Source organism: Sorex fumeus, unplaced genomic scaffold (genome assembly GCF_029834395.1).
Source record: "Sorex fumeus unplaced genomic scaffold, SorFum_2.1 ptg000047l, whole genome shotgun sequence".
NCBI lineage: Eukaryota > Metazoa > Chordata > Mammalia > Eulipotyphla > Soricidae > Sorex > Sorex fumeus.
The window spans coordinates 37,830,627-37,844,644 of record NW_026606104.1 but is presented as its reverse complement, the minus strand read 5'-3'; the positions used below and the strand labels follow the sequence as shown (position 1 = coordinate 37,844,644).

Below are 14,018 nucleotides of genomic sequence, written 5' to 3'. Positions count from 1 at the left end.
ACACTGGTTGTTTTTGTTCTTTTTGATGAGTGCCAGTCTCTCTAGTGTGAGGTAGTATCTCATTTTTTTGATTTTAAAAGAATAAATTGTTCATTTTGAGAAACAAAGAGTACAAAGAGTACAAGAAAAAGCCAGGAGCCAGATAGTTCAGCAAGTAGGGCAATTGCCTTATACATGGCTGACCCAGATTCTATTCCTGGCACCCTGTGTGGTCCCCTGAGCCCAGCCCAAAGTGATCCCTGTGTACAGAGCCAGGAGAAACCCTAAGCAGCCCCAGATGTTGCCCAAAAACAAACAGAAGTGAATCCCACCTAGAGACCTGCGGGACACTTGTCAAACATTCTACCTTACATCATGGAGCCTGTGGAGTGGGACAGAAGAAAGTATTGGAAGAGGTAATTGCTGAAAACGTCGCAGGATTATTCAGAGATCTGAATCTGCACATCCAGGATTTTATTGAACTCTATAAACAGGATGAATTTATTTGTTTGTTTTTTTGTTTGTTTTTGAAGGGGCTCACACTCAACAATAGTCAGGGGTTGCTCCTGGCAATAGTTGGGGAACCGTGTGGTGCTGAGACTCATACTCAGTTCGCCTACATGCAATCATGCCCTAGCCCATTGAACCTCCCATTGGCCCAAGAAGAATAAAATAAGAGATTCACAGCCAGTATAGAGAGAGAGAGACATGTAATTGTGTGTGTGCGTGTGTATAGTTTTTTGTTCTGTTTTGGGGCCACACCCAGCAGTGCTCAGGGCTGCCTTCTTGCTCTGTGCTCAGGGATCACTCCTGGCAAGACTCTAGGGACCATTTGTGGTGCCAGGGATCGAACCGAACCTGGGACCACTGTGCAAGTCAAGAGCCCTACTTACTAAGTCTAATAAGTCCATACAATCAAGTTGTATTAAATTATTCAAAGACAAAGAAAAACCTTAAAAACAGCAAGAGAAAAATGATTTCTCCCATCCAGAGATTTCTCAATAAGATTAACAGGGAACTTTTCATCAAAAACCATTGTGGTCAAAAGAAATTTTAAAAATGTCAACCCAGGACCAGAGAGATAGCTTAGAGGGCTAGCACCTATGCTTGGCATGCAGGAGACTCATTTTAATCCCCAGCTTCATTCTTTCTCTGAGCGCTACCAGGGGTGCCCCCAAGTGCAAAGCCAGGAATAATAGCCCCTATTCACCATAGGGTGTGACAGTCTCCCTCTGAAAAATGTCAACCCAGATTTTGTGTCTGTCCATTGAAAAGTCCTTGAAAAATGAGAGGACTGGAGCTCTAGTAATGAGTCTGGTACTTGCCTAGCACACGGCTAACTCTGGTTCAATCCCAAGCACTCTATATGGTTCCCCAAAGTCCTCCAACAGTGATCCCTGAGCACAGAGCCAGGAGTAAACCCAAAAATACAATTTCACATTTCGATTCAGAATGGTTAGGAGGTATTTGAAAGGATTAAAAAAATAAAAACTACAGAATTTTGACAGATTCCCTGTGGCAGTATTGATATTAAACTAAACCATGGGCTACAGAAGGAATTAATTTATTACAGTATTTCTGCCTTTCTTTAGGGCTATGTCAGAGCTAAAAGCTAGATTGAAACTCAGGGATATGGAGGTAAATATGGCCAGATAAATCATACTGGAGGAGTTGTTTTAATTTATTTTATTCCATTTCCTTGCCTTTTCATCACTACTCTGGTATTAGTAACAGTATGGTGTAGTGCCAGGGACTAGACTTGAAGAGGCCTCATGCATGCAAGGCAGTTACCATCACTGAGCCACATCTCAGGACCCCTGGTTAGTTTTGAGTTTTTTTGACTTTACTCACCATGATTTACAAAGTTGTTCACAATACACTTGTTTCAGGTATTCAGTATTCCAGCACCAGCCTCACCACCAGTGTGGACTCTTCCCTCCCTAGGTTCCTACTCACCCTCCACGCCCTACTCCCTTAGCAGGCACTAACTAAGTTACTTTACATTGCTTATTACAGCATATATCTCATAATGATGTCGCTAAAGTCCTGGCCTGAAGATTTACTGAGCTTTTAGGTGCAAGTTGGGCCTTCTGTGTTACTGTTTTCACCCACTGAGCTTAGTGTGCTTTCCATCACATTTTCTTGTTCCTTGGAGCTGGGACGATCAACTGCAGGTGTCTCTCTGATTTCTCTTGAGATCAGTCGTGAAGCTGGGCTATTTCTCTGGCAGCAGCAGCAGCAGGAGCCTGATGCGGGTGACCAAGCTCCCGGCCTTTGCAGGGCAGGGACTCGGTCTTCCCCCATCTGGCCTAGGGTCCAAAGATCTTGGCCAAGTGGTGACAAGGCCCTCCTGAGATAACTCAGCTGCTGGTGTCTCTGTTTTGTTTTTAAGAAAAATTTTTTTTAAGATCTGTGGCATAAGTTGTAGAAACTTTCAGGAGGGTAATGAAATGAGGATCCTTCAAAACGATAAATGTAAAATGATTTCTGATTATTTTTAATCCCAGGTAAATAAGATACCTGGGATAAAGATCTTCTGTCCTCCCATGGTGATAATGATATTGAATTATATTAATATTTTTAACATAATTAAATTTCAGAAGTTGGACTTTATCGAGTCTGACAGTTCCTGTTCCTCTGAAGCACTTTTGAAGAAAGAACTCTCTGCTGAAGAGCTATATAAGCGACTTGAGAAGCTCATTACTGAGGACAAAGCAAATGATGAACAGATCTTTGACTGGGTAGAGGTATAAAGACTATGTCACCTTCAGTAATATCTCTGCAAGAAAGACTCAAGTGGGATTCCCTTAATTCACATTCCTTTTCGTCTTTTATTTATTTATTTTATTTTGCTTTTTTGGTTCACACCAGCAGTGGTCCGAAGTTACTCCTGGATCTGCACTCAGGAATTACTCCTGCCAGTGCTCAGGGGACCATATGGGATGCCGGGATCAAACTGAAGTCGGCCGTGTGCAAGACAAATGCCCGATCCACTATGCTATTGCTCCGACCCCATAATTCACATTCTTAACCTAAAGCTTTTTCATTAAGCTTTAATGAATTTTTTATTCTTACATGGGTTTTCTTTTCATTTTTACATGGGTTTTTAAAACTCATTATTTTCCTACTTCTAAAAAATTCACAGTATTTTATGAAATTAGGTAAAAATGTTCAGAACTTTAAGCCATTTTTCTGAGGGTTTCATTAAAAATTAATAAGCAGTGTGTATATATATATGTAGTTATAAAATATGTTATAAAAATACATTTTTATAACACTCCTTTCTGAAAACTTTTTTGTTCCAGATTTATCTTGTAGAATCTGTTTATTATGTTCATTTTCAATCTGTGATTATAGTCCCTTAAATTTTTTTATGTAGGTTTTATGTAGGTTTCTGTGGTTTGTGTACAGTTCTTTTGTTTTCATTAATTGTACAAATTTGTTTTTTAAAGCCCTGGAGGACTCGTCTAGTTACATAAATCTTTTGTAGTATTTATGATAGGTTATTTATTTGTTTGTTTGGGGGTTTGAACCACCCCAAACTTGTGCTTGGGGACTATGCCCAGCTCTGTGCTCGGGGTTGTTCCCTATAGTATTGGGAGACTCTGTGGTACCAGGTATTAAACACAGGCCTCCCACATGCAAAGCATGCACTCAGCTTATTGACTTAAATCTCTGGCCCTGTTGTTGTTGTTGTTTTTAACACTTCCAAGCATGGAGGAACAATAAAACATCTGATGGTTTGTGAGGGTTTCAAAATATTTTTCTATGTCTATTGTGGATAATAATATTTTTACCTAGTTGGAAATAGTTTAATTGAAATAGTCTGTTTTATTTTTGTTTGTTTTTTGGGCCACACCCAGTGATACTCAGAGGTTACTCTGGCTCTTCACTCAGGAATTACTCCTGGTGATGCTCAGGGAACCATGTGGGATGCTGGGGATCAAACTCAGGTCGGCCACATGCAAGGCAAGGGCCCTCTCCGCTTGTCCATAATAGTCTGTCTCCTTTTCTAGGATCCATTTTCTCCTCTTGTCTCCATTTCTAGGATCTTTCATTCGTTCTTAAAATAGTTGGGAGGGGTGTTAGGGCCATACCAGGCAGTGGTTGGAAACTGCTAGCAGACTTACCATACTGAGCTCAAACTGGAGGGTTGTTTGGGGACCACCCATAACAGTGCTCAGGGCTCAGTCATGACTCTGCTGCGCTCAGGGAACAGTCCCTAGCAGTGCTTGCAATATTCAGTTCTGGGGATTGAACTGGGGTTTCTGCTTCTCACCTTATCTCCTGTAGCCTCTCTCCAGCCCTCAAGTATTTTTCACTGACTAGGAAAACTGATTTTTGCAAGAAGGTTAAAATAGGCCCTGTTTGTCCTAGTGCCAGATGGAAATTTATTTAAAGGGTTTAATTTCTCTTGTATGCAAGGGAAACTTTAACTATTACTTTACTTTTGATTTCAGGCTAATTTAGATGAAAGCCAGATGAGTTCACCTACATTCCTTAGAGCTTTAATGACAGCGGTTTGTAAAGCAGCTATCATAGGTAAGTAACATTTCTGAAAGCAGTTCTTTAACATCCGAAGTCCTAGTATGTCAACTCCTGATGTTACAGGTCTGACTTCATATTGTCTTTCGAACTTCTTGGGTTTCTGGGAATGGAGCAGTAGTACAGCGGGTAGGGTGCTGCCTTTCACACAGCCTACCTGGGTTCAATCCCTGGCATCCCATATGTCCCTTATGCAGAGCCAGGAGTAATTCCTGAACACAGAGCCAGTTGTACCCCGCTCCTCTCCCCCCCTCCAAAAAAAAAAGATAACAAAATTTCTTAGGTTTATGTACTATTGGATACAGTTTCTTTCTTTTCAGCCTGGCTGTCTTGATCAGGGAGGCAAATGTAACTGTTTTTCTTGCATAGAACCCTATCTGAGCAGCTACTGCATGCCCTGAGCTCTTAGCAGAAGGATCGTGATGCTTCTTGGGTGGTTTTATACTCTATTGTTTGTGCTTTTTCCTTTACTTTTGTTTTTGTTTTGATTTTGGGGCCACACCCAGCAATGCTCAGGGGTTACTCCTAGCTCTGTACTCAGGAATCAATCCTGGCAGTACTCAGAGGACCATATGGGGTATCAGGGATCGAACCCAAGAGGGCGACTTGCAAGGCAATTACCCTACCCTATGTACTATTGCTCCCGCCCCTTTTCTTTCCTTTTCACCTTAACTTTTTTTAAAAAATAAAAGTGAAATCTGTTTATCAAATCTTTCTCTTTCATAACAACACAGACTTCAAAAACACACGTATTGAGGCCGGAGCGATAGCACAGCGGGTAGGGCATTTGCCTTCCACGCGGCCGACCCGAGTTTGATCCCCGGCATCTCATATGGTCCCCCAAGCACCGCCAGGAGTAGTTCCTGAGTGCAGAGCCAGAAGTGACCCCTCAGCATTGCTGGGTGTGACCCAAAAAGCAAAAAAGAAAGAAAGAGAAAAAGAAAAAGAAATACACATATTTCTCTCTTTTTTTTCTTTTGTTTTGTTTTGTTTTTTTTGCTTTTTGGGTCATACCTGGTGATGCACCGGGGTCACTCCTGACTCTGCACTCAGGAATTAACCCTGGCAGTGCTCAGGGGACCAAATGGGATGCTGGGAATCAAACCCGGGTCGGGCAAGTGCAAAGTAACCGCCCTACCCACTGTGCTATCACTCCAGCCCCTTCTTTTTTTTATAATGTACTGCTGTTTATTCACCCATTGATTAAGCTGACTGAATTCAGCATGAACTCCACATGACTTTTCTTTAATTGAATATCCATGAGATAGACCATTACAAAGCTGTTCATAATTCAGTTTCAATCATACAATGATCCAGCACCCATCCCTCCACCGGTGTACATTTCCCACCACCAATGCCCCCTGTTTCCCTCCCGCCATCCCCCAGCATCCCAACCTCCACCCCAGACTCCCTCTATGGGAGGCACTTTCCGTCTTGCTCTCTCTCTTTCCTTTTCCTTTTATGCATTACGATTTGCAATACAGGCGCGAAGAGGTTATGGTTTGTTCAGGGCATTCGGTATTTTTATCAGGACGGTAAGTCTGGAGTAGCTTTTCAATTGGATGGCAGCTTTGGGGTGTGGATGTGACTGTCAAAGTTCCAGAAGTACAGGGAGCTTGGGGGGAGGTAGCCCATCCAGACCCTGAGAAAGCCTGGAGATCTTAATCACAAAACCCGCATACCAGAATTTTCAGCAGATTATGTCTCAGTGAGATCGTCCGGAGATGATGGAGTCAGGCTGGGAGTGTGGCTGCGACTTTTGGATTGTGAGAGCAAGCTTCTGCCAGGGGTTCTGCTTGGGTGGGTTCCAGGCTGACCCGCCCCGCTCTCATTTAACCGGGTTTGTTCAGCCATGTGGGCTGGAGTGATAGCACAGTGGTAGGGCATTTGCCTTGCACACAGCCAGCCCGGCCAAGCCAAGTTCGATTCCTCTGCCCCTCTCGGAGAGCCTGGCAAGCTACCGAGAGTATTCAGTATGCCAAACACAGTAACAAGAAGTCTCACAATGGAGACGTTACTGGGCCTGCTCGAGCAAATCGATGAACAACGGGAGGACAGGACAGTTGTTTTTATTCAGCCATGCACGGGTCCAAGATTAACTGCAGCTTTATTTATTTATGGGTCCTCAAAATGAGGCTGATAAATGAGCTTGTATAGCTGAGCTGGAAGTGGTTTGTGGGCATGATTCTCACATACCTTAACTTTTGGCCATTTAATTTCTTGGTAAACTTGATCCCAAGTTGTTCGGGAGTGGCCAAAGGCACAGCGGCAGTTTTGCAGTATTAGGAAGCCTGAAAGCCCCATCAGGCTGCAGATGCTCAGCCCATAGGTACAGGTTGACCTAGTGGCACCATACAACTGTTCACCTTCACTTTTTTGAAGCCGCCTTCTTCCTTTCAAGACTTAGAGTGAATGTAATGAATATTATTAACCTGATATTTAAAGGTTAATTTCAGCAAAATTCATTTTAATACAAATACAAAAGTGAGGAATGAAAATACCAAAACTGCTTCCCTGCTTAATACTGATTGTATGCTAAGGTAATTTGATTTCTTATATGATTAAATGTTTATGCGTTTTATATATATGGAAAGGGGATTAGGATTGGTGAAAATCCTAAATATTCTAACTGAATATAGTCTTCAATAGTTTTTAATGAAATTATTCATTCTAGACCACTCAATCTAGGTAGAATCTATATTTCTGTTAATAAACGTGATGAGGAAAAATTCCATCAGCTCAAAGCTAGTTCAGATTTTTGAAACTTAGGTGTTTTTAAAATCAAGGTTTAAAAGTTGCTTTTAAAAATAAGTTGTGTTTGGGCTGGAGCAGTAGCACAGCAGGTAGGGCGTTTGCCTTGCACGCGACCAACCCGGGTTCGATTCCCAGCATCCCATATGGTCCCCTGAGCACCGCCAGGGGTAATTCCTGAGCGCAGAGCCAGGAGGATCCCCTGTGCATTGCTGGGTGTGACCCAAAAAGCAAAAAAAATTAAAAAATAAAAAAAATAAGTTGTGTTTGGGCTGGAGAGATAGCACAGAGGGTAGGGCATTTGCCTTGCACACGGCTGACCCGGGTTCGATTTCCAGCATCCCACATGGTCCCCTGAGCACCGCCAGGAGTAACTCCTGAGTGCAGAGCCAGGAGTAACCCCTGTACATCGCCAGGTGTGACCCAAAAAGCAAAAAAAAAAAATTGTGTTTGGGCCAGCGTGAAAGTGTAGTGGGTAGGGCGTTTGCTTTACATACAACCAACCCAGGTTCGATCCCCAGCATCTCATATGGTCCCCCGAGCATCACAAGGAGTAATTCCTGAGTACAGAACCAGGAGTAACCTCTGAGCATTGCCGGGTGTACCACCTCCCCCCCAGAAAAATATATTGTGGTCTAGTATTAACTTACAGAAGAACCATTTTGTGTCCTAATGCTAACTTAAAGAAGAACTTATACCTTATGCTTTTTATCGTTGTTGTTTTGGGGCCATACAACGAGCTGTGCTCAGGATTTACTCCTGGCTTGTGCTCAGGGATCACCCCTGACAGACTCTGGGGACCACATGGGATATAAAGGATCGAACCCAGGTCGGTCATGTGCAAAGCAAGCACCCTACCCACTGTGCTGTATCTCTAAGGCCCCAAACTTTATGCGTCTTGGCATAAAGAATGCTCACTTGTTCTTCTATGTGTTTTTTGGTATCCATTTGACCTTCGTGGACTAATAAGACTAATAATTGTTTCTTTAGAATTTTTGCCTTATACTCATATATGTTTGATTTATGATTAGCCCTGTTTACCACTGTCAGTCCTCACCGTCCTAGTGAAAATAAAGTGGATTTGAATATTTTAAACTTTAGAAAAGAGGACCATGAACTACTGCTTTAATCTTCCTTTTCAGTGTTCCTTTTGTAGTTTGGAATGTTATAAAACCACGGTCTCTGTTTTGTTATGACTAGAGGTAAAGGATGGGATTCATAGTCTTGACGAGAACCCACCTTTTTTAAAAACACATTACTCTCCATGTTTTATTCATATTTCAGAGAAAATGCCTCTTTACAAACTTCAGAACATCCGGGTTTCAAATTCTTTTCATTACTTCCACTGACAGTCATTGTGTCCCATCAACTCAAACAGATTGTGTGAACTTTTTGGATGAACTCCTTAAATATCCTACTTTGCTTTTCTGTCACCTCTAGCTGACTGCTCTACCTTCCGAGTGGACACTACTGTGATCAAGCAGAGAGTGCCGATCTTACTCAAGTACCTAGACTCTGACACAGAGAAGGAGCTACAAGCACTTTATGCACTACAAGCATCCATAGTAAAACTTGATCAACCTGCCAGTAAGTTGAGTTGACCTCTTGAAACAGTTAATCAGACTATAGGTGCGATTTCACCAGGCTCAACCTTAGAGATGGTTTCAGGCATCCATGGTGGGTAATAATAAAACATCACCAGTAACAGACAGTCAGTAACTTTAATAAACCTGAGTTTTGCATGAACTTTTATGAAAAAATGATGCTGGTTTGGAATAGACATTTAACCTCATTCTAGCACTAATTTCAGTGCTGTCTACAACAATGGAAATAAGTGTCCTGCAGTAAGGTGTCAATAAAATGATATGTGGCAGTTGATTACTTGAATGTGACTGTTGTGACTAAGGGATTAAGTTTGAAATTTTATTAAAATTTAAGGGGCCAGTACAGCAGGTAAGGTGTTTGCCTAGCACACAGCCAACCCAAGTTCGATCCCTGGCAACCCATATGGTCAGGAGTGATTTCCTGAGTGCAGAGTCCTGGGCATCGCCAAGTGTGATCCAAAAATCCAAAATAAATGAATATATAAATAAATAAAATTTAAATAGCCACATGCAGCTAGTACTTAACTTGTTGACATTAGTCTGACCTCCTTTGATATCGGTCTTAGTCATGAAACAGGATGGTACTCATCAGAATCCTTAGAGATATAACAAATACATGAAGTAATTATAAATTAGTTTTAATTTAAGGTCTATAATTAATTGGCTAGCTAGATAAAGTAATCTTTACAAACACCCAAGTCTTAGTAATATCAGTAAATTAACTGTATTTCGTTACATCTTGAAAATTCAGGGGCCAGATAGATAATACAAAGGTTATGGAATTGAACTTGCAAATCACCTATGTGGATCTAGTCCCAGCATCACATGTGTTCCCTGAGTCCTGCCAGGATTAGGGATCCATGAGCATAGCACCAGGAGTAAGTCCTGAGCACAGCCAGGTGTGGCCCTTAAGCCAGAAATATAAAAAGTAATAAACTTGTGAAAAGGCACATAACTCTTGGAGAGATGGCCCTGAAGTAATTCTTTGGCACTTTTTCAAGTTACGGCATTTGCAAGTTTTTCTTCTCTCCTAATGTCAATGAATCCATCTCTGAGAGAAAAAGGTAAATATTGAAACAAGCAATTTTTAGGATATAATTGACCAGACATCTAAATCTGAATCAGAACATTATCTTCGTTGGGGCCAGAGTAAGAGTACGGCAGATAGGGCGCTTGTCTTGCACACAGCCAACCTGGGTTCAATCTTCAGCACCCATAAGCCCACCAAGATTGGCTTCTGAGTACAGAGCCAAGAGTAAGCCCTGAGCACCATTTTAGAAAAAGATGGTTTAGCTATTGAATGAAGTTGGTGCTGTTTGTTTAGCCAAATTGAAACATTGTCCTTAATTATCCGCTTCAGTAATCTCTAGAAAGATTCTTAATCCTAGATTTATCACCCACAGGATCCTGGCTACTTGCTTTTATTTCTCCGTAAACTAAGGATTAGAGAGAACAAAAACTAACTTTAGTGTTTGATTGACTAATACAATTACATAGCTAAATCTGAAGAAAAATTTCAACGTGACTATCTAAACCAGTATTTATTTGAAATTATTGTTTGTTCCACTTCTTTCCATTAACGTGAATGATCAGTGAGTTGACATTAAGTGATCTTTTAGAGCCCATAATAAGTAAAGGTTTGGAGTTTCGAAGGTTTCCATTGCTTTTGTTTTTGGGCCACAGCTGTGCTCAGGACAGTGGCCAGAACTTACTCCTGGCTCTGGACTCAGACAGGGATCATTTCTAGGGAGACTTGGCGACCATATGGAGTGCTAGGACTCGAACCTGGGTCAGCCACATGCAAGGCTAGTATCCTGCCAGATATACTATTTCTCCTCCCCTTTTTCTGTTGCCTTTTATTTTGCTGTGTTTTGGTTCTGGAATTTGAAACTCAGACCTTATATATAGCAAAGCGTGCATTCTATTGCAGAGCTATGTTCCCAGTCGAGGAATTTCTTTAAAAAGAGAACAAAGGGCAGTAGAGACAGTCAAAAATCTACACACATGCTTTGTTTATCAGAAATCTGGGTTGGATCCCGGCATTACTTGTTCTCCCTGAGCACTGTTGGGAATAACCCCAGAGCATTGCCATGTGTGTCCCAAACCTCACCTCACAATAAAAAGAATATAAAATTCTATCCAGTCTTAATATCTCTACTAGTAAACTTTCCCTTTTTGACAATAATGTAAGGTAGGCTTATATTGTGAGAATATTACAAAATATCCAGATAGTCTGGTCACTGATAATGATAAACAATCAGGGCTGGAGAGATAGTACAGCTGGTAAAGCCTTGCATGTTTCCAACCAGGTTCAGTTCCTGTTAAGAGGGATGCCTGACCCAGAGACAGGAGGAAGCCCTGAGCACCACTGGGTTTGGCACAAAAATTAAATACGTCAACATTTGTCATTTCACTAGATGCAATCTGGAGAGAGGCTTATCCTTCTTTTCCACATGTGCTATTACTCCTCATTTGAAAATACATTCAAAGGTGGATTAAGTATGTCCTGCCTTTTCCTCCAAATTTATGTAAATAATATGCTTTTATTATAAACTCCAAATGGAAAAATGTATAAAGACACAAGTAGAAAGTTACTCACATTTGGGTTTTTTTGGTTTGTTTTGGGGCCATGCCTGGCAGTGCTCAGAGCTTACTCCTGGCTCTGTGCTCAGAGATCACTCCTGGCAGACTCAGGGGACCATAAGAAGTGCTGGGGATTAAACCTGGGTTGGCCACAAGCAAGACAAATGCCCTACCAGCAGCACTATTCAACTGGCCCTCCTATATTTAATTTTTGAAGTGTTTAGGTTGAAAGTTGCATATCAACATTACCAGAAAATAGTTGAAACTGAATAAAGTAGAAATTAAAAAGTAATTTAAACATAGACTTAAAAATTTTTCTTCTAAGGTTTAGTTCACTGTTTATTTGCGATAGGAGAGGAGATGGGCCACACCCGATGGTACTTGGGAGCTATTCCTGGCTCAGTGCTCAGGAGGGACCTCTTTCAGTACACACAGGACCATACATGGTTCCACGGATTCATGATGGGATTCAAGAAGCGTCAGTGGCATGAGCCATACTGTCTCTCCAGTCCTCTTAGTTTTATTGAGAAATAATCGGCATACATTAGTCTGTGTGTTTTAGGTACTTACCCTGATGGTTTGATTTATATACATTATGAAATGGTGGCCACATTTTGTAACTTACACATTCTCATATAGCCAGAATAAGAGAAGAATTAAAAGGATTTTAAAATTCTCAGAGACAGGAACTCTTAGAATTGGGCCAGAGTGATAGTATAGCAGGTAGAGCGTTTTCCTTGAACATAGCCGATCCAGTTTCATTCCCTGGCATCTCATATGGTTCCCTGAACACCACCAGGAGTAACTTCTGAGTGCAGAGCCAGGAGTAACCCCTAAGCATCGCCGAGTGAGGCCTCCCTCCAAAAGCCCGCCCCCCCCAAAAAAGAACCCTTAGGATTTACTCCTTTTTGTGAGGTTGCAGAGGACTACTGTGTAGTGCTCAGGAGGCCTGTGAACCCCACCAGCAGTTCCCAACAGGTCATTACAAGGCCTGGAGGATGCTATGGTATGGGGCTCTGCAACGCTGGTGATACCAGGCTACCCTGGGGATGCCAAGGGCCTTTGGAGCCACCCTTGACAGTGCTGGAGGACCTCCAAGGCTGCACACAGCAATGTTCAGGAGACTGTGGTGCTGGGGTTGAAGCCAGACTGGGTCAGGCACCCCTGCTAAGCGTGTGCCCTTACCACTGTTACTATCTCCCTGCCCTGAAATTTATTCTCTTACTGACTTTCTGTTTCTCATACAACAACGTTACAGTCATCCAATTATGTTCTGTTTCCCTTTCTTTCAACAGGGTGTTTCGCTATCATCCCTTTAAGAGGGGAAGTGTGATGAATTCTCCCGGGCACTCTCCTCCATGGGAATGACCGTAGCGTTCAGTCATTGCTTGGAAATGCAGTCTTTCCCTCACGTGCCCCCCAGGCTGACGGCTTTTTGTGTTTCCCCCTCCTCCCTTGCAGATTTGCTGCGGATGTTCTTTGATTGCCTGTATGACGAGGAGGTGATCTCCGAGGATGCCTTCTACAAATGGGAAAGCAGCAAGGACCCTGCAGAGCAGAACGGGAAGGGTGTGGCTCTGAAATCTGTCACCGCATTCTTCACGTGGCTGCGGGAAGCAGAAGAGGAGTCTGAGGATAACTAAGTCTTCAAATACACAAAAAAGAAACGAAAGAAACAATTTAAGTATTTTTTTAAAAAGTTTCACGTCTTCGCCAATCACAGTGCAGCAAGGCCAATTCTCGCAGAAACCCCCACGAGTGCACGAGTGGGAGAGGGGAAAGAGAACAAAGGTGATCATGGAGGAAAAAGGTACTGGAAAAAAGCAAACTTCAGACCTGAGGGCGGGGGCACCAAAACCAAAATACATGTATTATTTATAGAAAATATTTTGTTTTAATCTTTTCTTTTTAAACAAGGACTCATACTTTAAAAAACACATCCGTTTAGCAAAAAGAAAAAAGAAAAAAAAGTTGAGAACTTTTTAATTTATTTTAAGGACTGCAAATGTCAGTGTAATTTTTTAATTTGCAGTTTCTGTAAACAACTTGTATAATAGAAAAGCAGAGAAATAAATTTCCCTCCCCTTCAGATGCACCTCACGTTTGTTTTAAAGCATAGTAGTTAGTCCAGATTTAAGAAGGCTTGGGGTGAACAAGGTAAGAAAGATTTTTTGGGGGGGGGCATCAAGTCTTTCTGCCTGCCTCTCAGCTTGCTTCAGAAAATTTAAAATCACAATAGTAATCAAAATATACATAACCTTGGAACAGAAGGAAATGCTGTGGACCAGAGAACTCCAAGAATTGTTTAAAAAAAAAAAAAGTGCTACCCGGGGAAAAGTACTCTTAATACTTTTGAAAACTTTAGAGCAACTTTAAGGCTTGTAAATACATAGAACAAATATTTAAAAAAAAAAACAAAAAAGAAATTGACTCAGTACTATTTCTTTTCACTTTCAAAATATAAAGAACAAAATAAAGACAAACATTGCAAGTTTAAAAGCAAGTAAAGTGACTTCTCCTTTTGACAGCTGCTGCCTGGGCACCATTCCTGGGGGT

At 41.7% G+C, this 14,018-nt stretch overlaps 1 protein-coding gene across 20 annotated transcripts in view; it reads left to right on the top strand.

Moving 5' to 3' along the window:
* EIF4G3 (eukaryotic translation initiation factor 4 gamma 3) overlaps positions 1 to 13,551 on the top strand; it is a 355,974-nt gene extending 342,423 nt beyond the window's left edge. For all 20 annotated transcript variants that reach the window (XM_056122565.1, XM_056122556.1, XM_056122555.1 and 17 more), the window contains 4 exons: positions 2,580 to 2,726; positions 4,440 to 4,521; positions 8,716 to 8,862; positions 12,924 to 13,551. In XM_056122565.1, the coding sequence (XP_055978540.1) occupies positions 2,580 to 2,726; positions 4,440 to 4,521; positions 8,716 to 8,862; positions 12,924 to 13,105 (558 nt within the window). In that variant the 3' untranslated portion in view covers positions 13,106 to 13,551. The remainder of the gene's footprint in view (positions 1 to 2,579; positions 2,727 to 4,439; positions 4,522 to 8,715; positions 8,863 to 12,923) is intronic.
* Positions 13,552 to 14,018: the final 467 nt, after the last annotated feature.